The sequence below is a fragment of the Plutella xylostella genome, chromosome 9, assembly GCF_932276165.1.
Source record: "Plutella xylostella chromosome 9, ilPluXylo3.1, whole genome shotgun sequence".
Lineage (NCBI taxonomy): Eukaryota > Metazoa > Arthropoda > Insecta > Lepidoptera > Plutellidae > Plutella > Plutella xylostella.
In genome coordinates, this window is record NC_063989.1 from 3,364,137 (window position 1) to 3,388,103 (window position 23,967).

General features: G+C 39.2%; 2 protein-coding genes across 2 annotated transcripts; one reads left to right on the forward strand and one right to left on the reverse strand.

Annotated features, from left to right (window-relative positions):
• Positions 1-9,239: 9,239 nt before the first annotated feature.
• LOC119691420 lies at positions 9,240-11,572 on the reverse strand. Its single transcript, XM_048623187.1, has 5 exons — positions 10,789-11,572; positions 10,414-10,513; positions 10,164-10,262; positions 9,457-9,612; positions 9,240-9,293 (listed from the first exon to the last, which is right to left on the reverse strand). The coding sequence occupies exons 1-5, from the start codon at positions 11,550-11,552 to the stop codon at positions 9,246-9,248; spliced, it is 1,167 nt and encodes a 388-aa protein (XP_048479144.1). The 5' UTR covers positions 11,553-11,572; the 3' UTR covers positions 9,240-9,245.
• Positions 11,573-13,874: 2,302 nt separating this feature from the next.
• LOC105383922 (odorant receptor 46a-like) lies at positions 13,875-23,682 on the forward strand. Its single transcript, XM_048623161.1, has 5 exons — positions 13,875-14,676; positions 14,751-14,850; positions 15,095-15,193; positions 23,308-23,463; positions 23,554-23,682. The coding sequence occupies exons 1-5, from the start codon at positions 13,910-13,912 to the stop codon at positions 23,599-23,601; spliced, it is 1,170 nt and encodes a 389-aa protein (XP_048479118.1). The 5' UTR covers positions 13,875-13,909; the 3' UTR covers positions 23,602-23,682.
• Positions 23,683-23,967: the final 285 nt, after the last annotated feature.

A 23,967-nucleotide genomic window follows, 5' to 3' on the forward strand; every position in this document is an offset into this window, starting at 1 on the left:
GAGCTTTGTCGTGTTTTAAGGCACACTTCCGTTGGAATAACTATATACAGGGTGCAATTGCATCCGTGAATTTCCCGAAGACAGGTAAATGTATCCAAGTAATGTAGAGAAGCTTATGAGTCGAATTCTTCTGAGGACTACCTACCTAGGTTAGTATAATAAACTAAGTAGCAAATAATAAACTTACCCGCAAGTAAGCTTCGTATGGCACTAAAATGTTTTCCTCTGGACATTTCGGGGATAGTAAAGTGTTCATGTGTTATTCTGAAGTATGTAGCGGTGTAAATTTTCACTGTGATGGTGGTAGTGGAATGCTTTTGCAAAATTTATACCACATTATGTACTGGAACTAATATTGGAGCATGTCCCGATGGTTCACTGTTAATCCCTCTTATGGCCTCAAAGTTTGCTTCGAGTTCGCTATATTTATTTACACACAAAACTCACACAGCTCGCAAAACTCAACTGCAGAACATGAACCTCTTGCTAGATCTTGAAGAAATATCTACTCCAGCCGAGGCTTGAACCCGGGACCCTCAGCACAGCAGTCAGAGTTTCTAAACTCAGTGGGTGTGCATTTTGAGTTAGTATGCTGATTTTTGATGGGTTTATGAAGTAGCTGGCCTTGTAAGCTTTCAGTGACACGCAGTTATGAAAAGTAACGCTTAGTGAACGTTTTAGTTAGAAAGTGACGGCAACAAAATATATCTTCCCATACTTACCTAACATTAAAATTTATATGCCTATCAAAAAATCAGCCCTAAATAAAATATGAAATTGGTAAATGTTACCTAAATGTGATAAAACAAGGCCATCTGTATTAATGACTATCGGAAGCACTTTGTACGTATTCTTTTTTATTCAGATTGATGGTAAAAAGAGAAAAACCCATTTATTCAAAATCAAAACATTAGTGTGATTTATAATACTCGCTTTCGCAATCGCAGTGGAAATGGGAACTAAGTAATTAATCACAGCCAATAAAACTGGTGGATTTTACGCAAATTTACCTGTAGTTAGGTACCTATAGGTAGCAGGCACCCTAGATTAACTGCTAATATGTTTTTTTAATACTTTTAGCAGAAAGACTATCCGAAATGTGAGTTTCTCAGTCAACTTCTACTGTGAAAAATACCTATACTTGCAAGTTTGAAATAAGATATCTTATTAAGTCGCACACAGAATACAGCTTAACTACCCTGAAAACTTCTAGCCATTTAATAGCCATATTGTTGCAACGATAGTGGCGAATTGCGAAAACAATTAACTGCGGTTACCCGACAATACACGGACGGATGGGGAACAGATTTGCCTTGCTAAGTCGAGGCGACCGGCACACACAATTCTAATTATTTCGGCACAATTTCGGTAGACTATTCGTACTATGTGCAGATTAGAACTAAGCACATTATGAAACACAAACTACTGGGTATGCTTGCATGTTATTTAATGAAAACGCACACTTTGAAGTTTTTAATTAATTTTATTAAACTCGTTTTTGACGTGGTTTTTTTGTTTAGTACGTAGTGTATTTTGCTTGGTTGGAAAATGCTAATAACTTAATACTCAAGGGTACACCCTCAGGAAATTTATCTCACAGGGCTATGTATGTATAATTATTATTGTAAATGTATAAATGAGTATTCGCTATAGTAAAGAAAACGGGTTTCAGCCAGAGATTTCATTATTAAGCAAAAAAAGTAATGGTACTAATATTCATAAAACCTTTCTTCAATCATTCCTAAGTGTATACCTACCAGAAAATTCCATATTGGTGAAATATTGGTGTTTGGCGGATATTATTCTCTGACCCACACAACCATCACAGGGCAACCTTTTATAGATAACCATAGAACTTATGCTAAATATACCGCCAACGATTCGTTTTTTTCGGGAACCTTGAAATGTTTATATTTATTTTCCTCGTCGGAAGCACGTTTTGCATGTCACTTTCATTAAAAAAACCAACAGGCATTTGTAATTTCGGACTTATTTTTAAATTGACGTCACGTCGGAAACAATGTTAAAAGTTCACTTTTGAAATGTTTTTCAGCGGGAAAAAATAATACCTACCTAATATTATGTTGGAAATCAGAGCATTTGGTAACATAGGCTCGAAACAGATAGACTGGGAAGAATAATTACTTTAATATTCTGGTATACATAATTGCACAATAAAGTTAATCAAAATTAAATCTATGACCTCTTGCTCTGACATTATTCTGTCAGAGCAAGAGACAATCAATTAATTTTGTGCAAGTCACCCTTAATATTTTAACTCTTAAATTTATATATTTAACTAGTACCTATATACATCTTTTAAAGTTTCAATTTATTAATTACTTTAATCACTCCAAAGTACCTATAATTATTAAGTATACTTAGTTGAAATATGGGAAAACCCTCTCATACGGATTGGGTTTTTTGATTTGTCTGGGGGAAGTTGAACCCTGGGGGAAATCAGACATTGACACCGCCCTGACAGTACAACACGGTGCTACCGTGTTACCCATACTTGTTACGTCTCCATTTATTTTATTATGACCGAAGATAACATGGAAGCGTCTGTTTTCTTTTGCCCCAAATATAATAAATTTTAATGCACGAGAAATTAAAATGTATTTAAATCTATTGCTCGCCTGCTTTAACACTATACTGTCAGAGCAAGACACTAGTATATTTAAATACGTTAAAATGTCAGCATACCTTTATATTTATTTAGCCCCTTCTTCTTCTTCAGTCTATTGCTGAACGTAGACCGCACCCAAAGCACGCCACTGGGAGCGACCAGTTGTCCGCATTAAATCATTATTACCAGCGTTTCGCAAGTGGTCCCCCCATCTAGTCGAATCCTATATTACGTTTGACTAGTCGCGGTCTCCTCTCCAGAACACGTTTACCCCATCGTTTATCGGTTCTACGGCAGATGTGAACAGCCCACTGCCATTTAAGCTTACTTACTCGGTGAGCTAAGGTCTCGTCAAGTTCTAATAGTTGCCTGAGAATAAATGAATAATAAAATAAATAAAAACCGACTTCAAAAAACCACTAAAACGTAAGAAATAATTTAAGGTTTAGACCAATCCTAGGTCACAGTATAAATATACCTAAGCAGGTACTGTTCTTTTTTGATGTTGGTGCAGTGACAAAGTAGTTAATCTGAAGAAATATGGCACCAACTTCAAAAAAGAACAGTACCTGCTTAGGTATATTTATACTGTGACCTAGGATTGGTCTAAACCTTAAATTATTTCTTACGTTTTAGTGGTTTTTTGAAGTCGGTTTTTAATTTTTTTAAAATTATTATTTTATTTTGTTATTTTTAGTTTATTTGCAATAATTATCAATCAAAAGTAAGATGCAAATGATACCAATATGTCCTACTCGTTAATACGAATCATTCGAGCCCAAACACGAGGTAGTTGCTATATACCGTTGAGGAGTTCCCTTGACTGCCTTCCGTTTCCATCATCAGATCAGCTCAAGGTCACCATCATATCTTTTTGTTATAATAACAATATTTACGTTATAAATTTCATAAGAATCGGTTGATAAGTGCCCAAAATGGAAATTTATACCCCTGTTTTTACCCCTTTACCCACCCTTGGGGGTGGAATAAAATTCTGAAAAAAAAATGGGACCACCCCTGAGCTCAACCCAATACATCAAAAAAAGAATTTTCAAAATCGGTCCATAAATGGCTGAGTAATCGATGAACATACATAAAAAAAAAAAAAAAACATACATACAGACGAATTGAGAACCTCCTCCTTTTTCGAAGTCGGTTAAAAATAAATAATCTCAATCATTCAAGTTGGTGTACCAAAACAAAGCAAATGACAGTCAAAGCAAATATATTATAACTTTAAGTATACCCGAAGACAAATTAAGTGAATCCTGTCCTTCAGGTTTTGAAAGAGCAATTTAATCTCACAATATGAAATTTTTACTCGTAGATATTTTGGATGTTAATATATTTTTATTAAATTAGGATTGCCAAAAAGATATACTTAAACATAAGAAAATATATTTTTTTCTCACAAATGCCTTGTTTACACGAAACGTCCGCTACACAAATAGGTAAGAATATTAAATAATAAGAATTCTTGTTTTTCCTGAAAAAACTTTAAAAGGAAATTCTTTTAGGAGTAAAATAAAAACTCATTTCTGCATTTAATTTACTACTTAAGTAAGTAATAATAGTAGGTACCTACAATGTACAATATGTATTCCAAAATAAGTTTATGTAGGCAAGTGCAAATAAATATAAGATTTTATTATCTTTAAAAGCAGCAATCCTAAATGTTTTTGAGGGATTCCTGCATAGAAATCACTGCAATTAAGCGTAGCGAGGCAGTCATTATCTTGAAAAGAAGATTTCTTTTTAATTACATCTGCGACCAATCTCGGACCAGTCTTAATTCGTGAGGCTTTTATCTGTCACTCACTTAATTACTCTATCCTTGTCTTTAAGGTGAGAATTGGTAGCTGACGACAATAAGTAGCAGCAGGCGACGGGTCATAACGTCACTCACTACTAGTTTCTATATGACATGTCTGTCATTGTCTGTGGCTCGACGATGCGTTGATAGTAAATACTCGTAACCTTCCCAACGTAAAAAAACCCCGACATTTAACATTAAAACTCGCATTACTTTTGAACGGCTAACCTGATTTCGATAAAACATGGCTAAAAACAATCAGAGTCACATTACCTATGGGCTATGACCCAAAAGAAATCGAAACTCTACGGTACCACAGACTCAAACAGATACAAAGACACATTAAACTTAGGTATAGCACCGATCTTTTTCATCAAGAAATAACGCTAACGTTGCGACACAATAAAAATCATCAACTGCAACTTCATTGTCATCCGCTGCCAATTATAAGTTTAAACAATCGTGATTAAACCGACATATATCACGAGAAGTCAGAAAAATACCACCCATATTCAGCGAGATAATCTTATCATCGGGGATAATTCCCAAAAGTTTTTAATTTTAAAATATGGGCCAGGATTTTTCAAGGATTAATAAAAATGTTAAGTATACTTTAAAAGTAATAAAAAAGGTGCTCTTGTGTCCCAAACAAAAGTTAATTAAGTAGAAGTTCTTATAATTTCTTTTTTAAGCTTTTTATTATACCTGAGTACTTAATTATCTATTTCCTAGTACTATGTAGAGTCTTGTTAGTGGAGAACCTGCAGTTAATAATCCAAATATATTTTTAAACCCTCCACGGAAAAAAATGAATGTACCAACGAGGTTTGAAGGATGTTTATGAAACGGCGCAAAAATACAGTTTTCAGCGCGCCACGTGACAATAAATGTGCAAAGTTTCGCAATCGGCTTAACTCAAATGTAAGTGGGTTAAGTATGGGTTAAACTCCAGTTAGCTAGGTTCCGAGCAAAAACGTCAGCCTTCTTAAACAATCCGTGTTTTAATCTGTGGGTAAAAGCCAGTTCTTAGCGCTGTTTTTTGTATAGTCCTAAGTGCTAAGACACAAAGCCTCTCTGCTTGGCATGAATAAGGAATGTGCATACCAACACACTGCTTTACATGCTTCTTATGCAGACTTACACTAGAACTTGAACTTTTTGTCACGTCACGGTGCATAGTTTAAACGTGATGTAAACGCGTTTTTACGAGGAATTAAGTAACTACAACATAATAGGTACCTAATTGGTATGTTTGTAGTAATGGCACATTAAGGTCCCAATGTAACATTAAAGGTGTTACAATGTGTGTTTTGTCACACATAAGACTCATATAATTGAAAAAGGACGAAGCTTTTACAAATGCTTCCTACAGTACAACATAATAAGTAAGTTTCCCTTTTGGATTGATATTTCTATAATAACAGCAGCTCACGATGTGTAATAATAGGTAAGTAAGTAATTAAATTTTTTCACACCGGCTTCCCTTACAAGTAAATGGACCCTTCGCCACTGAGAGATTCTTACATAAATTAAGAACCTACCTATTTGTTTTCTGTCTTAAATCCTGAATAAACCTTCAAGTAGTGCAGCTTACCGAAGTGTTTCTACTTCATGCAGACTTTAGATAAATAAATGCAAAGAATTTCGAGAGCACTATTCCACTGAAACTTGGCACTGAACAAGTACTTGTACTTAAGATCATACAACAACTTACAGGCACCGTAGAAATGAATCTAATATGCTTTATATTTTTTATAGTTTCACTTTTGATAGACATTAAATTAAAACGATACTCTAATTATATTGTCTACCTGTTTGTAAACTAGGTATAATCTCTGCTGGAACTCGAATAAAATACTTTTGGCATATTTATTCAGATTCTTTGTCTAAAACTGAACTAGTAATCTCCCTAACGTGTTTCCAGATTTGTCCTTTTGGTTGGTAAAACAAATTACTAGAAATGAATCCTCTGGTAAGATTTAAAACTGGATTAAACTCTACTAGCGTTTAACGGACGAACTGTGTTCCCAGACAAATGCCGTTGCCAAATGTTTCTGGTTCCCCGACTCTATTTTATTTTATTTTTTTTATTTATAAAAACAGGCAAATATACATTACATTTTTGTTTGACAGCGCCATTAAACCGGAATGGTTTGTCTTGGCTGATTAATATTCCACGTGGATTAAAAATATAAGTAGGTAGGTATGGTATTGTTTTGGTTAGATTCACAAGCAGCACACCTTAGTCAGTATACAATCCATCAATATTTCAATGAATGATTAGGCGGTTGAAAATGTGAGTTTGACAAGGTACAAAAGTGTGTAAAGCTATGTAGAAAAGTCAAAGTCAAAGTCAAATGTTTTTATTCGTCGTAAAAATATAAAATTTTCTGATGAACGTAATTTTTTACAAACTACTCTCCGTTCGGATAAGGGGGGCTCTTTCTGCCTATAGATATTTGTAAAGTCCATGGATGTACCACTTATTCTTTTATCATAAAACAATAATCAAATACTTAATAATTAGCATCACACACCTACTTACTATATAAATAACTTTAATAAAACTGCCATCACAAGTGATTAATAAAATCATAATTTTTTCACTAAACTTTTTTAATATCTTTAATTATTTTCAAAAACAATAAAGCTCCTATTCAATGCATGACCCGCCACAATAATGCAGTCTGTATGTTTGCAGGCTCCGAGAATAATTCTCTTCCAGAAGGGCTAGTACGGGACGCATTTAAGACGTGACAAGAGTTTTGCATCGCGCTCACTCACATCGCGCAGCCTCAAGAGCGAGCGCGACGGAGAACTTTTGTCACGTCTTAATAGCGCTCTGTGCTTCATGGCCAGGGATGTATAAAATGCGGATATTGCTGACACCTCCGGAACTGCTGACAAAATGAGTTTTACAGCCCTGGATTTAAAGCTCACTAGCACTGCTGTGGAATAGTGTGAAACTTTCAATTGAGCTTTTTATGGTTTTGTATTACGCCTACCTAGCTTAGTGCTTACAGCATGTTCGGTATAACAAAGGGTGTCTAGTAGAATGAGGCAGATTAGATGATTGTTTACTTTGAGTGATTTAACAACTTTTAATCTACTCAAAAAAGAGGAGTTTCACATCATTTTGTTTTTATTTTGTCACACAGTAATACAAATGGTAACATATCTTCTAGCATTTTTATTGTCTAATTCCTACTGTAGTTAGGTACCTACTAGGTATCTGGATATTTTCGAGGAACAAAATTGGTAGAAATACCTACCTACATCTAGGTATAAGAACCTACATCAGAAACAAACTGCATGTCTCCTTGTTACTGTGATACAGACAGCAAACAGGCTATAAATCGAACTACCGTGCCGTACTAGCTGACTGCCTATTCAGGAAAACAACTCAATTGCAATCCAATCATAGCAATATTTTTATAAGTCGAACAGTTATTATTATGCGGTCGAACTAACAAACGTGGATGCACGGGTTGGCGCCCTTATCAAAAGTGCATAGCCCCATAATACAAGGTACTCTAGAGTGGTCTTTATCAAATAAAACAGAATAAAATGTGATCTACGACTAATAAACCTAAACTAAAATAGTACCTATACAAGGTTAGATAAAACTATATTCAGTGATATTGTATTTTACACGTACTCTATGATCATCAAAATCACGTAAGTACACTAGGTACCGAGCTACGTAATAAGTAATCAAAAAGCAATCTGATAAGGTACCTAAGTATCTGACTAATCAGATTAGGTTATTTTTATTTATTTCTGGATAAAAACGGGATCCAGTATGGACTGGAGGGTTTAATACCATTGTTTCAAAACCACACGACTCTGAATATTGCTGTCTTCACGGAATAGTCAACCATAGTTCCAGATAAACCTAATAACAAGCTACGTTCGACGGCAGAAAATTGAATATTGTCTTCAGGCATCTTGTGTGTACTTACCTCCGTACGAAGTTGCCAACAAACCATTTCCTTCTACAGTAATCATTATTTTTATCTTTCACTTTACTTACATAATTAGGTTATTAGTATCTGCGATTCACAAAAGATGACTAACAAATGGCGTGAAACATTCTAAATATAAACTTGTGAGACGAATATAATGAATGTTTTCGTCCACGTCTAGTTTCCTAGCATGGTTATGTATACCTGATTTTGTTTCTTGGCTGAAAGAAACAAGCCGATTTATATAGTTCCCTACAAACAAATTTGGTCAAGTTGTGTAAATCGAACTGTAATATAAAAGTACGCAACATGCCGCTTATCTTATTATCAGCTGAAAGGTTTCACGAATATTCACTAGCGAGGGCCTGCGAGCATCGCTGCCCTACTTAAATAATATACTTGTACATAAAACAGGCGAACTTATGCAAAAAATAACGTACCTAATTCTTTATTTTATTTTCATGAATCTTGATACTTAAGTTACAATTTAGGTATTCTATTCTATTCTATTCTCTGTGGGGGTGTAAGTACCTGCACCTGGCTCTCTCGAATGGAACCTTTGTGCATATCCCCAAGGTCTAAACTGCCTTCCTAAGCTTGGACCATTTCCCACCACGCTGGTCCAATGCGGGTTGGTGGGTTCACATATTTAGATTGATGTGCTAAATCTAGATATGCAGGTTTCCTCACGATGTTTTCCTTCACCGTAAGAGCGATGGTATACATTGTACTTAAATTCAGAAAAGAACTCATTGGTACATGTCAGCGCCGGGATTCGAACCCGCATCTCTTGATTGAGAAGCGGGCGCTCACCCGACTGAGCTACCACCGCTACAATTTAGGTAGAAGTCATTAGTTTATAAAAGCTGTATGAAGTCTTCACAATCTGAAAATAACGAAAATATAAGTTAAAAATCAATGTTACATAGACGGATTGTAAAGCAGAAGGTATTAAAAAGGCTGTTGTATTAAGCTGTTGGCGATGGTTTATTAGTCCTTCTATCTTTCTTTCACTTCCTTTCTAAAGGTATCGTGTGATAGCTACTCACAGCTACGAAGGTGGTGAGCGAGACCTCGTTGAAGGGCCCCGCGTGGAACACGAGTCTCCGGTCGGTGGTGGCGCTCATGAGGAACACGCGGCGCCGCAAGCGCGCGCTCGCCGCCACCCAGGCGCTCGCGTACACCGACGCACTCACCACGCTGCTCTGAAAATTATATAGAAGGTATCATAAACATCATCATTCATCATGATCATTAGCCTATAGCAGTCCACTGCTGGACGTAGGACTCTCCCAAAGCACTGGGTGCGATCTATATCTTTCCAAAACGGCGCTACAAAACAATGCCCTCGGCCTTTTCTATCCAACCAGGCACCTTTTGTGGGCTAAGTGCCAATTTCTCCATTTTCGGTTAGAGTATAACCAGGGAGTAGTGGTTAACTATTGACTCAATATGTCATGAATTTTCTACGGAGATGACGTTTAATTTATAAATCAATCCCTGTCGGTTAGATAACCGACAATGGAGAAATTGGCACTAACTGTCTTAGGTTGACGGCACATTTCATCATACTCGGTTAGATCATAACAAGGGATTAGTTCATCAATTATACGTCATCTTCATATTAAATGGCACAAACAGATGTCTCAAAAGTTAACAACTACTCCTTGGTTATGATCTAACCGAGTATGATAAAACAGGGGCTAAGCTAGTATTAATAAAATGAAAAATCCCATATTTTCTTTTTTGTACGTGCCTGATAAATAACTTGTTGACCGTGCCAGTAATAAAAGAACAGCTGTACCATCAATCCACCAAACATTGAGCATGCTAGTAAAACGCCTGATCTTTCTAGCTGCAAAAAAAAATCAAATCGTTAGTTCCAGGGCTCTCAAACAAAGTTGAATCGGTTTCAAACATTTAATAGGGTATTCTTAGATCCAGGAGTATTAAAGGTCAATAGAAAATAAAGTACTTTGGCTTTATTGTAAACTAATAAAACTTACACTTTTCAAACTATACAAAATCAACGCCAAATTTATAGATGCAACTAATAAGTACACGAACAGAACTGGAGAAACCATAGCGTTGCACAATTTGTGAGTCCTGAAAAAAATGGTTTTGTTTGTTTAAACCTCAGTGTAATCAGTAGTAATAAATTAACAATAGGACCTCAAACATACCGCCATGGCTGTGATATTTTAAATGCTTTGAAGGACTTTATAGTGCTGAATGATAGGTAAGTATATTAAATAGGTATTGGATACACTTTTTCCTCGCTTCTATCGCTTGATTGTCCAATTATCCATGGGCTGGATCCCTAGACACCCGAAAGCCCAAAGGTTGCATTCAGCGAAGATAAGAACTGTTTACATACTTACTCAAGTAACTCAATGTATCGCTTATAACAATTGACGAGGTTCTTCTCTTGCTCCATTTCATCATCAGTGTCCAGCGAGTGTTTAAACATCGCACTCAGCACCTCCAACTGTCCCGCCAACACTATCATCATCGCCACACAGAGGGCGTCCCAGCCATTCACATAGATATTGCTGCACATGCCGTACAACACCTGCCAGATCACATAGGAGTAGACCTTCCACCGCCCGGAGTAGAGCCCCGTGGGCCACAGCCAGAAGTAGCCGACGTCATCCGGGTCCAACTCTCCCCGAGTCTCTAAATGTATTACAGCGAATACTGTGTTTTTGGCGTAAGTCCAAACAGTGATACCGACGCTCATCACCCAGTAAGCCATTATACATTTCTGTCCGTGCTTAATGTACCGGGTGACTATCGGCTGCAGGTGCGGGTCCAGGAGCTGCTCGTTCTCCAGCTGCGACATGCGGTCCATGAGGCGCCGCCAGTCCGCGATGTGCCTCATGATGTTGAACAGCTTGAACACCGCCATCTGGAACACCCCTTGTTTCAACAGAATCATGAAGTAGTAAAATGGCTGCCCGGATATGGGCAAGTAAATTAGCTGTCCTATGTATGTGATCATGTAGAATGTGAGTATGGTGCGGTAGATGACTCGTTGTCTGGGCGTGTGGCTGGGCTCCCATATTAGGAAAAACTTGAAGTAATTTAAGACGATGCACAGCGATGGATATCGTGGGTCATGCAAGTAGTCGAACACTTTCTGCATAGTTAGTTAAGTCTAGATGCGACTGGGTTTGTCAAAGATTCTAAAGATAGTAACGCTGTTAAAATAACTATCACCTGAATAATTATTTTAAGATTCAAACTTCCTTCATTAATACTTATACATTTTAAATTGTTTAACTACCCAAGTACCTACTTACATCATTTAAAATAGTCGGGGTGATATACAGACTGAATATAATAACAGGCAAAGTGGACTAGGTAATTTTAACACTTTCATACTTACGTCAGTATTAGTTACCTACTCAAAAGTGTTATCATTCAAAAATTTATCAGTGAACTTTTATTAAGTATACAAACATCATATTTATTTTATTTAAGTTAGGTTTTTTTTTAATAAAGTAATTTAAGTACTATAAAAAAAACCTAGTGCTGCGCTGAATCACGTAGCTGCTACGAGTTCTGTAGCTTTTGCTACGCGACTCCGTAGCATTTTTGCAGTCACCGTTAGGTTACCTAATAAATTTCAGGAATAAATAAACCGTATATTTGAGAATTATAAATATATTAATGTTCACTGAAATCTTTGCCTACGGAAACTATGAAAGTTATAATTTCCTAGCATTATAAAGTGGCACCCGGTGGCACCTCTAGTCTCAATCATTTAGCAAAATGCATAAAGTGAAGTCTTCATTACTGTTTAATATCCACCACCATTATCACTATCAATTTACTAATTTTGTCACCTTATTTGACCGGGTGATGATTAGGTACATAAATGAAAAGGTACCGTGATAAATGAATAAGTAGTAGGTTCTGCTATGTTTTTAAACTTAAGGGGCAGTTCACTCAACTTTGCCTTTATAAATTAAGTAGGTAAATTATAATTGTATTCAATAGGAACTAATAAGATTATATTGGTTTTAACTGGAGTGAGACAGGGGGATGTGATATCTCCGAAACTGTTCACCAATGCATTGGAAGATGTCTTTAAGACGTTGGACTGGAAAGGACATGGCATATGTATAAATGGCGAGTACATGTCACACCTCCGCTTCGCGGACGACATCGTTATTATGGCAGAATCTCTGCAGGAACTCAGCTGGATGCTAAGTGGCCTAAATGCTGCTTCCCGACGTGTAGGCCTCGGAATGAACTTGGACAAGACGAAAGTCATGTACAATGCTCACATCAAACCGGAGCCGGTCGCCGTTAGTGAGGCAACACTCGAAGTTGTGCAAGAATATGTCTACCTCGGGCAGACTATTCGGCTAGGCAGAAGCAACTTCGACAAGGAGGCTGCAAGGCGCATCCAACTGGGTTGGGCTGCATTCGGGAAACTTCGTCACATATTCTCCTCGGCCATTCCTCAGAGCCTGAAGACAAGAGTCTTCAACCAGTGCGTCCTGCCAGTGATGACGTATGGTGCAGAGACGTGGACACTGACGGTAGGACTGGTCCACCGATTTAAAGTCGCTCAGCGTGCTATGGAGAGAGCTATGCTTGGGGTTTCTCTGATGGATCGTATCAGAAATGAGGTTATCCGTCAGAGGACTAAGGTTACCGACATAGCTGTCAAAATATGCAAGCTGAAGTGGCAGTGAGCTGGTCATATCTGCCGAAGAACCGAAAACCGTTGGGGTAGACGAGTTCTCGAGTGGAGACCACGAACAGGCAAACCTAGCGTGGGACGCCCTCCTGCCCGCTGGACTGACGACCTTAGGCGGGTGGCGGGTAGTGGTTGGATGAGGAAGGCCGAGGACCGAGTGTTGTGGCGCTCCTTGGGAGAGGCCTATGTCCAGCAATGGATGATTATTGGCTGATGATGATGATGATGATGGTTTTAACTAACCTAACCAAAACACAAAGTCAACTAGGTATTAAAATAATACTTTTTTCCAACTAGTAAAAGAAGGTATAGATTGCAAATTATACTTACAATGAAGTACATTTCTAGTAGTTACCTAGGTACCTATAAAATCTACATACTTATTTCTTTCATGAAAAAAGTGCCTACCTACTCAAAGAGTAGATATAAATAACAATTAATATAACTACTTTTTAAAGGAATTAAAACGATGATAATAATAATAATTCTCACCCTTAATATGATTTGTTATAAAATCTTTTGAATAAATGATCGGTACTTAGACATTCTTAATAAGAAAGTGTTACAATAATATCTACCCTATTCCTATTACCTGAAAAGGGCAATTTTGCTGTAATTATCTACTTAAGCGTTTCTACTTGAGGAGGTGCTTAAATATAATAAATTTAATTTAATGAAATACTATTTTCCTTAGCTGTAATACCTATCTAAAGGACATTCTCCATCAAACAACGTTAATATCTTCGAAAACTTCGGCGAATCTGGTCGCTTTTAAACATACTATAGATACCATGATCAAGTGGATATTAAACTACTTACATGACCCACGATATCCATCTCTGTGTATCATCTTAAATTACTTTAAGTTTTTCATAATATGGGAGCCGAGCCACACTCCCAGACAAAGAATCGTCTACCGCACCATACTCACATGCTACATGATCACTCATATCGGCCACTTTATTTACTTGCCCATATCCGGGCAGCCATTTTACTACTTCATGATTCTGTTGAAACAAGGGGTGTTCCAAATGGCGGTGTTCAAGCTGTTCAACATCATGAGGCACATCGCGGACTGGCGGCGCCTCATGGACCGCATGTCGCAGCTGGAGACCGAGCAGCTCCGAGACCCGCACCTGCAGCCGATAGTCACCCGGTACATTAAGCACGGGCAGAAATGTATCATGGCTTACTGGGCGATGAGCATCGCTATCACCAATTGGATTTACGGACGAAACGTCTATTCGACCGTTAAACGGATGGAGACCTATGGGGAGTTGGACCCGGATGACGTCGGCTACTTCTGGCTGTGGCCCACGGGGCTCTACTCAGGCCGGTGGAAGGTCTACTCCTACGTGGTCTGGCAGCTATTTTATGGCATATGCAGCAACATCTATGTGAATGGCTGGGACGGTCTTTGTGTGGCCATGATGATACTGCTGGCGGGCCAGGTCGAGGTGCTGTGTGAAATGTTCAAGCGAGCGCTGGATACTGATGATGAGGAGGAACAAAAGAAAAATCTGGTTAATTGTTATAAAAGATACGTCGAGTTGCTTAAGTATGTTGCCGTCATAGTAATGCCTTTGAGCTTTCCTTTTACAAAGCGGTTTTATAAAAAGCTTTTACTTCCAGGGCTCACAATCTCTGCAACTCCATGATGTCACCAGTTCTATTCGTCTACTTATTGTTTGCCTCCATTAATTTGGCATTGATATTGTATAGTGTAGATAGCGTAAGTTATTTATTTGTCTATGAAACTAATTAAAATGCGGCCTAAACAGTTTTACTATATCCGTTTAGTGGATGATAGTACCTAGCTACCTAGGTGGCCGATTATCATTGCTGAACTCTGATGACGTACCTATGTAAAAATCTAGATAAGAATGACTTATAAATTATAAGTCATTCTTATCTAGATAACATAACAATAAGGTAACTTAACAATATTATATTATTTTGTTGATTTTTTTTTTCAGTTAGAAACATCAGGCGTATTCTTAGCAGCAACACTGTTTGGAGGATTAATGGTTCAACTGTTCTTTTATTATTGGCACGGGCATCAAATTATATACCAGGTAGGTAGTTACAATAGTGCTTAACTAGTAACTCTATAAAATCGATTATTTACTAATAATGTGTAATCCAGATCTAGACAGTAAATTACTTAACTACCTAGGTACACAAACTCAACAACCTTCACCCGGTATAGCTGAGCTGTATCGTAGCGACCCCACCATGGGTTTTCAGCGAGTAGGTTTTTCTCTTCTAGCTTTTCTCACACTTTCCGGCATCAGTGAAGGGGAACAAGATATCCTATGTCATTGATTATAATTATATATCTTGCTTACCTTCATTCACTGGATTGAGTGGCGTTTCGCAAGAACACAGAAGCTCATAGAAGACCTTTAATTACTGTTGGATAAATATATTTAATAAAATAAATATTATATAGGTTTTTGCTCACGTGAAGGTTCAAGGTCCAAAGCTCGGCGTGGAGGGCCCTCCCGATGCTTGAGTAATCCGTTTTAATCTTGAGGTTCTCACACACAAAATCACATGTCCACTTATAATCGTATACACAAATATAATGCCTAATAGTAGCTGGTAATATTTAACCGAAAATACAAATATTGCGAATATCGAGACCGCGCCGAAATACAAGAGCAGATAACCCGACGAGAGGCTGCCAACGACTGGTAGACTGTCAAAAATAAAAGAACCTACCCACATACAATTATTAAAGTGTTCGTCGGTACCGAACATTCTCCCGCCTAAGCAGTAACCGCTGCTTAAAAATAAATAAGTATATACGTACAACCGATTTTTTTGTAATTAGTCTAAAGGCAGTCTAGAATAGTCTAGATAGCCTACCTATTGCCCGCTTGAGCGTTGCTCCATTTGCAACCCGAATATCCGCTAATCTGACCACACCATCCGATCCTGGGTAGAGTTTAATTATCCGACCGCGATTCCACTGAAGAGGAGGGACGTTGTCCTCTTTCAGCAGAACTAAATCACCTTCCTTAGGAGGAGAGGTGGAGTCCGTCCATTTGACCCGCTTTTGCAAAGTGTGAAGATATTCTAAGTGCCACCGATGCCAAAAACTTTGTGAAATTTGCTGTAACAGCTGAAACCGACTTAATCTATTCATCTTCACATCTTGCAACGGATACTCCGGTAGAGCATCCAGCGGATGACCGATAAGAAAATGACCAGGGGTCAATACCTCCAGATCATGAGGGCTTGAGGAGATGGGACACAAAGGTCTAGAGTTCAGTACGGCCTCAATTTTGCAGAAAACCGTGCTAAGTTCCTCAAAAGTTAATTTTGTTTCCCCTATGCACCGTTTTAAATGAGTTTTCGCCGATTTAACCGCAGCCTCAAACAAACCACCCCATGATGGACAAGCTGGAGGATCAAAAATCCAAGTAATACCGCGCTTGGACATATTATGACCGATATAATTTTGATTTTGTTCCAAAAAACGATAAACTTCCCTTAAATAATTATCAGCACCCTTTTAATTAGTGCCACAGTCCGACCGAATAAGGGAGGGCAAGCCGCGCCTTGACACAAGCCGAGACAAGGCGGCAATAAAAGCCTCAGTAGATAGTTCCGAAACCAACTCCAGGTGAACCGATTTTGTGGCCAGACACACGAACACGCATAAGTATGCTTTGGTGATTTTCGGATTCCGTAACTTATGTGTTTTGACCTGGAAAGGTCCAGCAAAATCCGTACCGATACCTTGAAAAGGTCTAGCCGAAGTAACGCGATCACGAGGCAAATTACCCATCAATGGCTGAGTCGTCAGGCCTTTCAATTTGTAACATTGAATGCACTTAAAAGTGACATTCCTGACAGCTCTCCTAGCTGAAAGTACCCAAAAATTCCGTTGTAATATAGCCGTATAGTGCCACAAACTTATCTGTTCCGGTGAGAGCGAACTAAATGGATTCATATCTCATAACTTACTAATTAATTGTATATTAATATAGATTAGATGGGTTTATTATAACCGCAAGGGCAAATTACCACCACAGGCAAACTTAAAATCTTATAGAATGAAGAAATATTAGATATTTACTTGAACTGTCACCGGAACAGATAAGTTTGTGGCACTGTAAGAGCATTTGGTCCCGCATGACAATTTTTCAAATGCAAATCCAAAATTAAAAGTTTTACGAAATGTCCCGATTTTGGCAGAAGCAAGGGATGTTTTGCTTCTAATCCGATCTCCGCATTTTGGAGCCGACCGCCAACGCGCAACAGTCCACGAGAGTCTACGAATGGAGTAAGACTCCTTAAATTGCCTCTGATCTGCTCGCCGTTACCTAGAGCTTCAATTTCCGAACCGAAATGTTTCTTTTGAATCAAACTGACCCAACAAAGTAAGGATTCTTTCCTTTCTGTCACCGTTAAATATTGCTTTGAAATCCGATTATTTTTATTTTTACAATTATGAATAAATCTCCGAATCCAACCTGTAGCCGATATTAATTTATCAAGTGAACTATATCTATCTAAAATCCACTCAAATTCCGAATCCGATTCCGTTTTAGTAACTGCACAACATCTAATACCAGGCAGTTCCGAAGGCCTCTCCACCTCGCGAGAGGGCCAGGCGGACTCATGTTGAGTAAGCCAGGCAGGTTCCCACCACAATGGATGAGAAAGTAACGTTGAAGCCGTTGACCCGCGTGAAGCGACGTCTGCCGGATTCAAATTGCCAGGTACATGTCGCCAGGTGATAGTAACCGCAGAATTTTGAATTTGTGAAACTCTGTTAGCCTCGTATACTTGAAGAGTATGAGGTGATGTATTAATCCATGCCAAAGAAATCATACTGTCGGTCCATCCAACTATCTCCTCAAATTCAACGGATCTTTGAAGACAAAGACTCACATGATTGAGAAGCTTAACCAGTAGCACGGCTCCACACAACTCCAATTTAGGAATGGTGGGACGTGTCCTGAGAGGGGCGACCTTGCTCTTAGCCATGAGCAAGTGTACCGACACCGAGCCGTCTTGGTTACTTGATCGCAAATAAACCACTGCCGCAAAACCTAACTCCGAAGCATCACAGAACCCATGTAATGAGTAGCTGCTTGCAGGCTTAGTCATAGTACATCGAGGAATAGCCAACCTTTTAAGGTTAACCAAGTCTTCCCGAAACGCTTGCCACTCACGCAACAAATCCGAAGGTAAAGGATCATTCCAATCGAGCTTGTTTAGCCAAAAACGCTGCAGTAAACATTTAACCCAATACACTACTGGGCAAATCCAACCCTTAGGGTCAAATATCCGGGCAACTACAGATAAAATAGATCGTTTAGTGTCCGAACTCGATGCACCAAGATTTAGTTTATAAGAAAAGACATCTCGAACCGGATCATACAAAACGCCGAGAACCGCAACCGTATGGGGATTTTCCGAATTTTCAAATAAGAGAGGTAATTGTTTATGATCATCAGGTAAACCTTGTAGAATTGCTGAGCTATTTGAAATCCATTTACGGAGCTCATAACCACCCGATTTCATTAAAGTAATGAGTTCTTGCTGAAGGCTCAACGCATCAGATTCCGAATCCGTACCAGTGATTATGTCATCTACGTACACATCTGTTCTTAAAACCGCTGCCGCACGAGGAAGGCTTTCACACTCTTGCTCGGCGAGCTCCAAGATTGTTCGATTAGTTAGCAATGTACGGGCTACACCGCAACCCGTAAGTGTTAGTACACAACTCATATGTGAGGAGAGGCTGATCAGGAGACTCCCGCCATAATATAAGTTGGTACTTCCGATCCGATTCGTCTATTACCGTTTGCCGAAACATTTGTTTGACGTCACAAATGAAAATAATTTTATGTCTCCGAAAATTTAATAAAATGTCCGTTATGTCCCTTTGTAATTTGGGACCAGTGTGAAGACACTGATTCAATGATACGCCCGTAGATGTGACGCAACTGCCATTAAAAACCACCCGAATTTTGGGCACGTCACCCGAATATTTAAAAACCGCATGATGTGGGATAAAAAAGTGTTCCTCGCCCGATTTATAATTAAATTTTGAAACCGACATATGTCCCAGTTCTTCATACTCCCGCATAAAACTGATGTACTCCTTTCTTAAGACCAAATTTTTCATAAGCCGTCTTTCTACCGCATGAAATTGTTTCTCGGCTATGTAACGAGACTCACCTAACACTGGACGCGACGAAACAAATAAAAGTCGAGTAGAGAACCGACCGTCTGATAGCCGATGTGTATTTTGCTTATAAAGCTGTTCACACTCCTCGTCAGCTGGGGTGATCTGTGAAACCGATAGAGGCTCTTCAACCTCCCAAAACTTTTGTAAAGCATCCGAAAGTGATAAAGCAAAAACATCACCTGCTGGCTCCGAAGTTACGTCAAACGAATGATCAATAGGTCCCAATAAAATGTAACCAAATACCGAATTATACGCCGTTAAACCGTTTGTACCTAAAGTAATTTTATCACCACCGACTAGTGAACCGTAAACATCCGAACCGAGTAATAACTCAACTGGTTTGGACTTATAAAACTCTGGATCAGCTAAGAACAGTCCTTCACATAAATTTAATACCGATTCATTTAAATTAAATGTTGGCTGATTACCGACAAGATTCCGTAAACAAGTAACCGGAGTGGAAATAACCGGAAACCGCTTTCCCGAAGGTGAAAATGAAACACAAGACCGACCGAAAATATTACCGAGTTCTAATCCTCCTACCCCTCTCACCAGCTCATCCGTAGGTTCTAACATTAATCCTAACTTCCTAGCTAAATTTAAGGTTATAAGAGAGCCTTGGGATCCTGCATCTAATAAAGCCCGAATTTCAACAAAATCATCCAAGTTATCACCATGCACTCTTACAATAGCCGTAGGAAGTAAAATAGTTTTATGTTGAACAGGTGATTGCAATGGGTAGGTAGGAGCCGTATCCTATTGTCGATCATTACAAGATCGCTGCGGCGCCTCACGTTCGCACCGCTGATCCCTTCGACCATCACCGTCACGCTGAGGGTGATGAGAATAACCGTTGCCGCCCACTTGAGCCACACGACGCGGACTCCACTGGTCGTTCCTCCGACGCTCCGGGGACGCGGCGCGATTAATGGATTTAAAAATTGCGATCGCAATCCGATTAAATTTGACGAAATAATTGGCAAGTTCATAATTTGACCGACATGAACGTCCGCTAGATGGCGGGAATTTTGGTATCTCCGCATCAAAAGGTCACGAGCTGTTTTATAACCAGCATCCCATATTTTAATATGTTGAATTAGCCCGCGAGCCTCACCAGAAATGCATGACATTAAATAAGCTAGTTTCTGTGAGGGTGACAAATCCGTACGATTATCTACCAAGCTGTCAAATAAATTATTAAATCCGACCCATTGTGTGCCCGATCCAAATCAACCGTAAAAATAGGTAACTGCAGGGTAGGTAATCTCGACACCAAAGCCTCTGAGTCGAACCTGTGTCCGTCTGACCGCGGCTCCGACTCGTCCGTGGAACCGCTCGTGCTCCGGCGTTGTTTTAATTTTTCATACATTAATTTGTCAAAAGCTTCTAAACTTCTAATGCCCTCACATACTCCTTACGTGCCGCTTCTAAAATTTGATTTTCCGAATTATTTTCCGGGTCCGCGAGTTCAATTATTCGTTGATATGAAGCTTCTAAACTCGTAAATTCCGTATTTACCGTTAACAGTCGAACAGAGACACGGTTGACATGTTCAGGTCGATCCAGCAAGTCAGCACTGTCAATAAGCCATTGAAGTTTTACTTTAAATACCGAAAACGATGCTCTCAAAGCCATATTACAATCTTAAACAATAAACAACGCAACAATACCGAACTCGATGGTCGGTTATGAATATCACCTCACTTTATAACGTCAATATTTACTAACTCCTGAAATTTATTCAAATAAAACTTTATCCCGTATTATAAGTATAATATTTACTATGAAATTAACCAGTTATCTTTAATCAAAAAGCTATAGTTACTAAGAAATCGAAGTTACAAAGTGACTAAACCAACCGCCATTTAAATTCACAATAATATTAACTACACTTCAATATTACAGCCGTAAATTATTCAACATAAAGTAACTAGGTACTTTCTCAGGTCGAATCACCAAATCACCGACCAAATCTCACCACAGCAATATTGCACGATTAGTTAATAAATAGGTAAGTATGTTTATAACTTAAAAGATAAATGATTCAACGCCCATAGCGAGCTGAGACAATATGGTAATTACTAACGTGAGACGTAATTGTACCTACCGAATATCTGAGTTACAATAATAATCAAATTATAGCCGTAAAGTTAAGTAGTTAGCTACCGTAGCTACCGTAGTACCTACCGTACGAAAACCAACACAAATATAAGTATTGACCGAACCGAAATAAATATATACCTATACTTAGTACAATAGAAACTGTATTCCAAAAGTAAAATTATTACTAAACAATATGCAATGAAGCTAACCGAATTGATAACGCCGCCCTGAGCTAACCTCAAAAACTTACGTAACACGAAAACCTAATAATATAGCCGTATTAAAACCACGCTCTGCTACCAAAATGTTGGATAAATATATTTAATAAAATAAATATTATATAGGTTTTTGCTCACGTGAAGGTTCAAGGTCCAAAGCTCGGCGTGGAGGGCCCTCCCGATGCTTGAGTAATCCGTTTTAATCTTGAGGTTCTCACACACAAAATCACATGTCCACTTATAATCGTATACACAAATATAATGCCTAATAGTAGCTGGTAATATTTAACCGAAAATACAAATATTGCGAATATCGAGACCGCGCCGAAATACAAGAGCAGATAACCCGACGAGAGGCTGCCAACGACTGGTAGACTGTCAAAAATAAAAGAACCTACCCACATACAAATATAAGAACCTACCCACATACAATTATTAAAGTGTTCGTCGGTACCGAACAATTACCCTTAGGTGCTTGTAAGAGATCTTTTGCGAAATACGCGATTGTTTTTGGAGCCGTGGAATACTTCAGGAGTCTACACACCAAACCCGCCGACCCGCCGACACAGCCCGGCGGCTTGGTGTCGGCGACTTTGTTTCAAGAATCATGTCGGCGACTCGTACCCGCGCGTGCAAGTCGGCGGCATGGCCGGCGACTTGCGTACGCGCACGCTCAGTTGCCCGCCGACACTCCACGTTCGTACACACTGCAATCACTAAGGCAGCGTTCCCACTACGCCGGACCGGCAGATCTGCCGAAAACCGGACACCGGACAGAGTGTTCACATTACATCCGATCCCGGAAGAAATTCAGACAGTCCTCAGTTGAATTTGGACCTGCGCCCACAATGGACGACGAAATTGTTGTGTTGTGGTGGTATCTTAATAGAAGGCAAAATAAAAGAAAACATTGGGTACACCCTATTTTACGGGAAAGATTTTCACTTGGAACATTTGAAACATTAATGGGTGAACTTAGAAGAGACGAATCAAACCAGAAACATGAACCACAACATGCGAGCCGAATGACGTGAGTGGAACACGGGCGGGACGAGGGGAGCACGAGCGGGGCGAGCGGGGCGAGCGGGGGACAGATACCGGCACAAACTCGTTCACATTACTCCGGGCCCGGTCGTTCTACCGGCAATTCGTAGTGACAAAACGTTCGGTAGAAATGCCGGGCTCGGCAAAAATGCCGGACCCGGGATAATGTGAATAGCTTCATATAAATTGTACAGCCACTAGCTCTTCCGGCAGATTTACCGGCGCGGCAGATCTGCCGGTCCGGCGTAGTGGGAACGCTGCCTAACTAAAAAAGTTGTACTGATTTCTTGCCGCCGACTAACTCACCGACACAGCCCCATGACACATGTTGGCGGGTTGGCGGGTTTGGGTCGCCGACACAAAGCCGCCGGGCTGTGTCGGCGGGTCGGCGGGTTTGGTGTGTAGACTCCTTTCTCCATACCTCAACAGTCAACACCTCACGTCATGTTGCCGCCTACCTTTTTATCCATGTGTCAAACATAGGTCATGCACGGCCATTTAGCCTGACTGCACTGGGTAGCTGGGAATATGATACCAAGCCAGTCCAGTTCTTGTAGTAAGCTATCACCGCTCCTCGATTTGATAACAAAACCTTCTATCTTAACATTTCCAGAGCAGCGTGGTGAGTGCGTCGGTGTACGCGAGCGGGTGGGTGGCGGCGAGCGCGCGCGTGCGGCGCCGCGTGTTCCTCATGAGCGCCACCACCGACCGGAGACTCGTGTTCCACGCGGGGCCCTTCAACGAGGTCTCGCTCACCACCTTCGTAGCTGTGAGTGGCTATCACTTGACACCAGCCAACAGCTGAGTACAAGCCGTCTATGTAACATTGATTTTTAACTTATATTTTCGTTATTTTCAGATTGTGAAGACTTCGTACAGCTTTTATAAGTTAATGTCTTCAACATGAAATTCTCAATAAAACTACCTAATAAATAAGCACTTAAGTAGTTAATTAATTTAGTAAGTATGAGTGTTATTATTTTATATATATAATCGTCCACTTCAACAATAATCTCATAAATTTATTAGGTAAAAACCAGAGATGTACCTACTTGTACAAATATAATTTTATTAACCGTTTAGTCTAAGTAAGCGATATAGCTTTTCCGAATAAGGCTTAAATTATAGGTAAAAACCACCACATATTATATTATTGTCTATTCAGCACCTTCACGCGTATATCTAGGTATACGGTACCTAAAAGTACGTAGATATAATTAATGTTCTACTTAGTAAGATCTGTTGAACTCCGCCCCCTAGATATTATTACGAG

Excerpts from the sequence above, each read along its gene's own strand:
- LOC119691420 (XM_048623187.1), bottom strand. The coding sequence starts at position 11,552 with ATGCAGAAAGTGTTCGACTACTTGCATGACCCACGATATCCATCGCTG. Across the intron at positions 10,514-10,788 it reads CGATACATTGAGTTACTTGA|GACTCACAAATTGTGCAACG; the intron begins GTAAGTATGTAA and ends CATTTTTTTCAG. Across the intron at positions 9,294-9,456 it reads CGCTCACCACCTTCGTAGCT|ATTGTGAAGACTTCATACAG; the intron begins GTGAGTAGCTAT and ends CGTTATTTTCAG.
- LOC105383922 (XM_048623161.1), top strand. The coding sequence starts at position 13,910 with ATGATCAAGTGGATATTAAACTACTTACATGACCCACGATATCCATCT. Across the intron at positions 15,194-23,307 it reads GGCATCAAATTATATACCAG|AGCAGCGTGGTGAGTGCGTC; the intron begins GTAGGTAGTTAC and ends TAACATTTCCAG. Across the intron at positions 23,464-23,553 it reads CGCTCACCACCTTCGTAGCT|ATTGTGAAGACTTCGTACAG; the intron begins GTGAGTGGCTAT and ends CGTTATTTTCAG.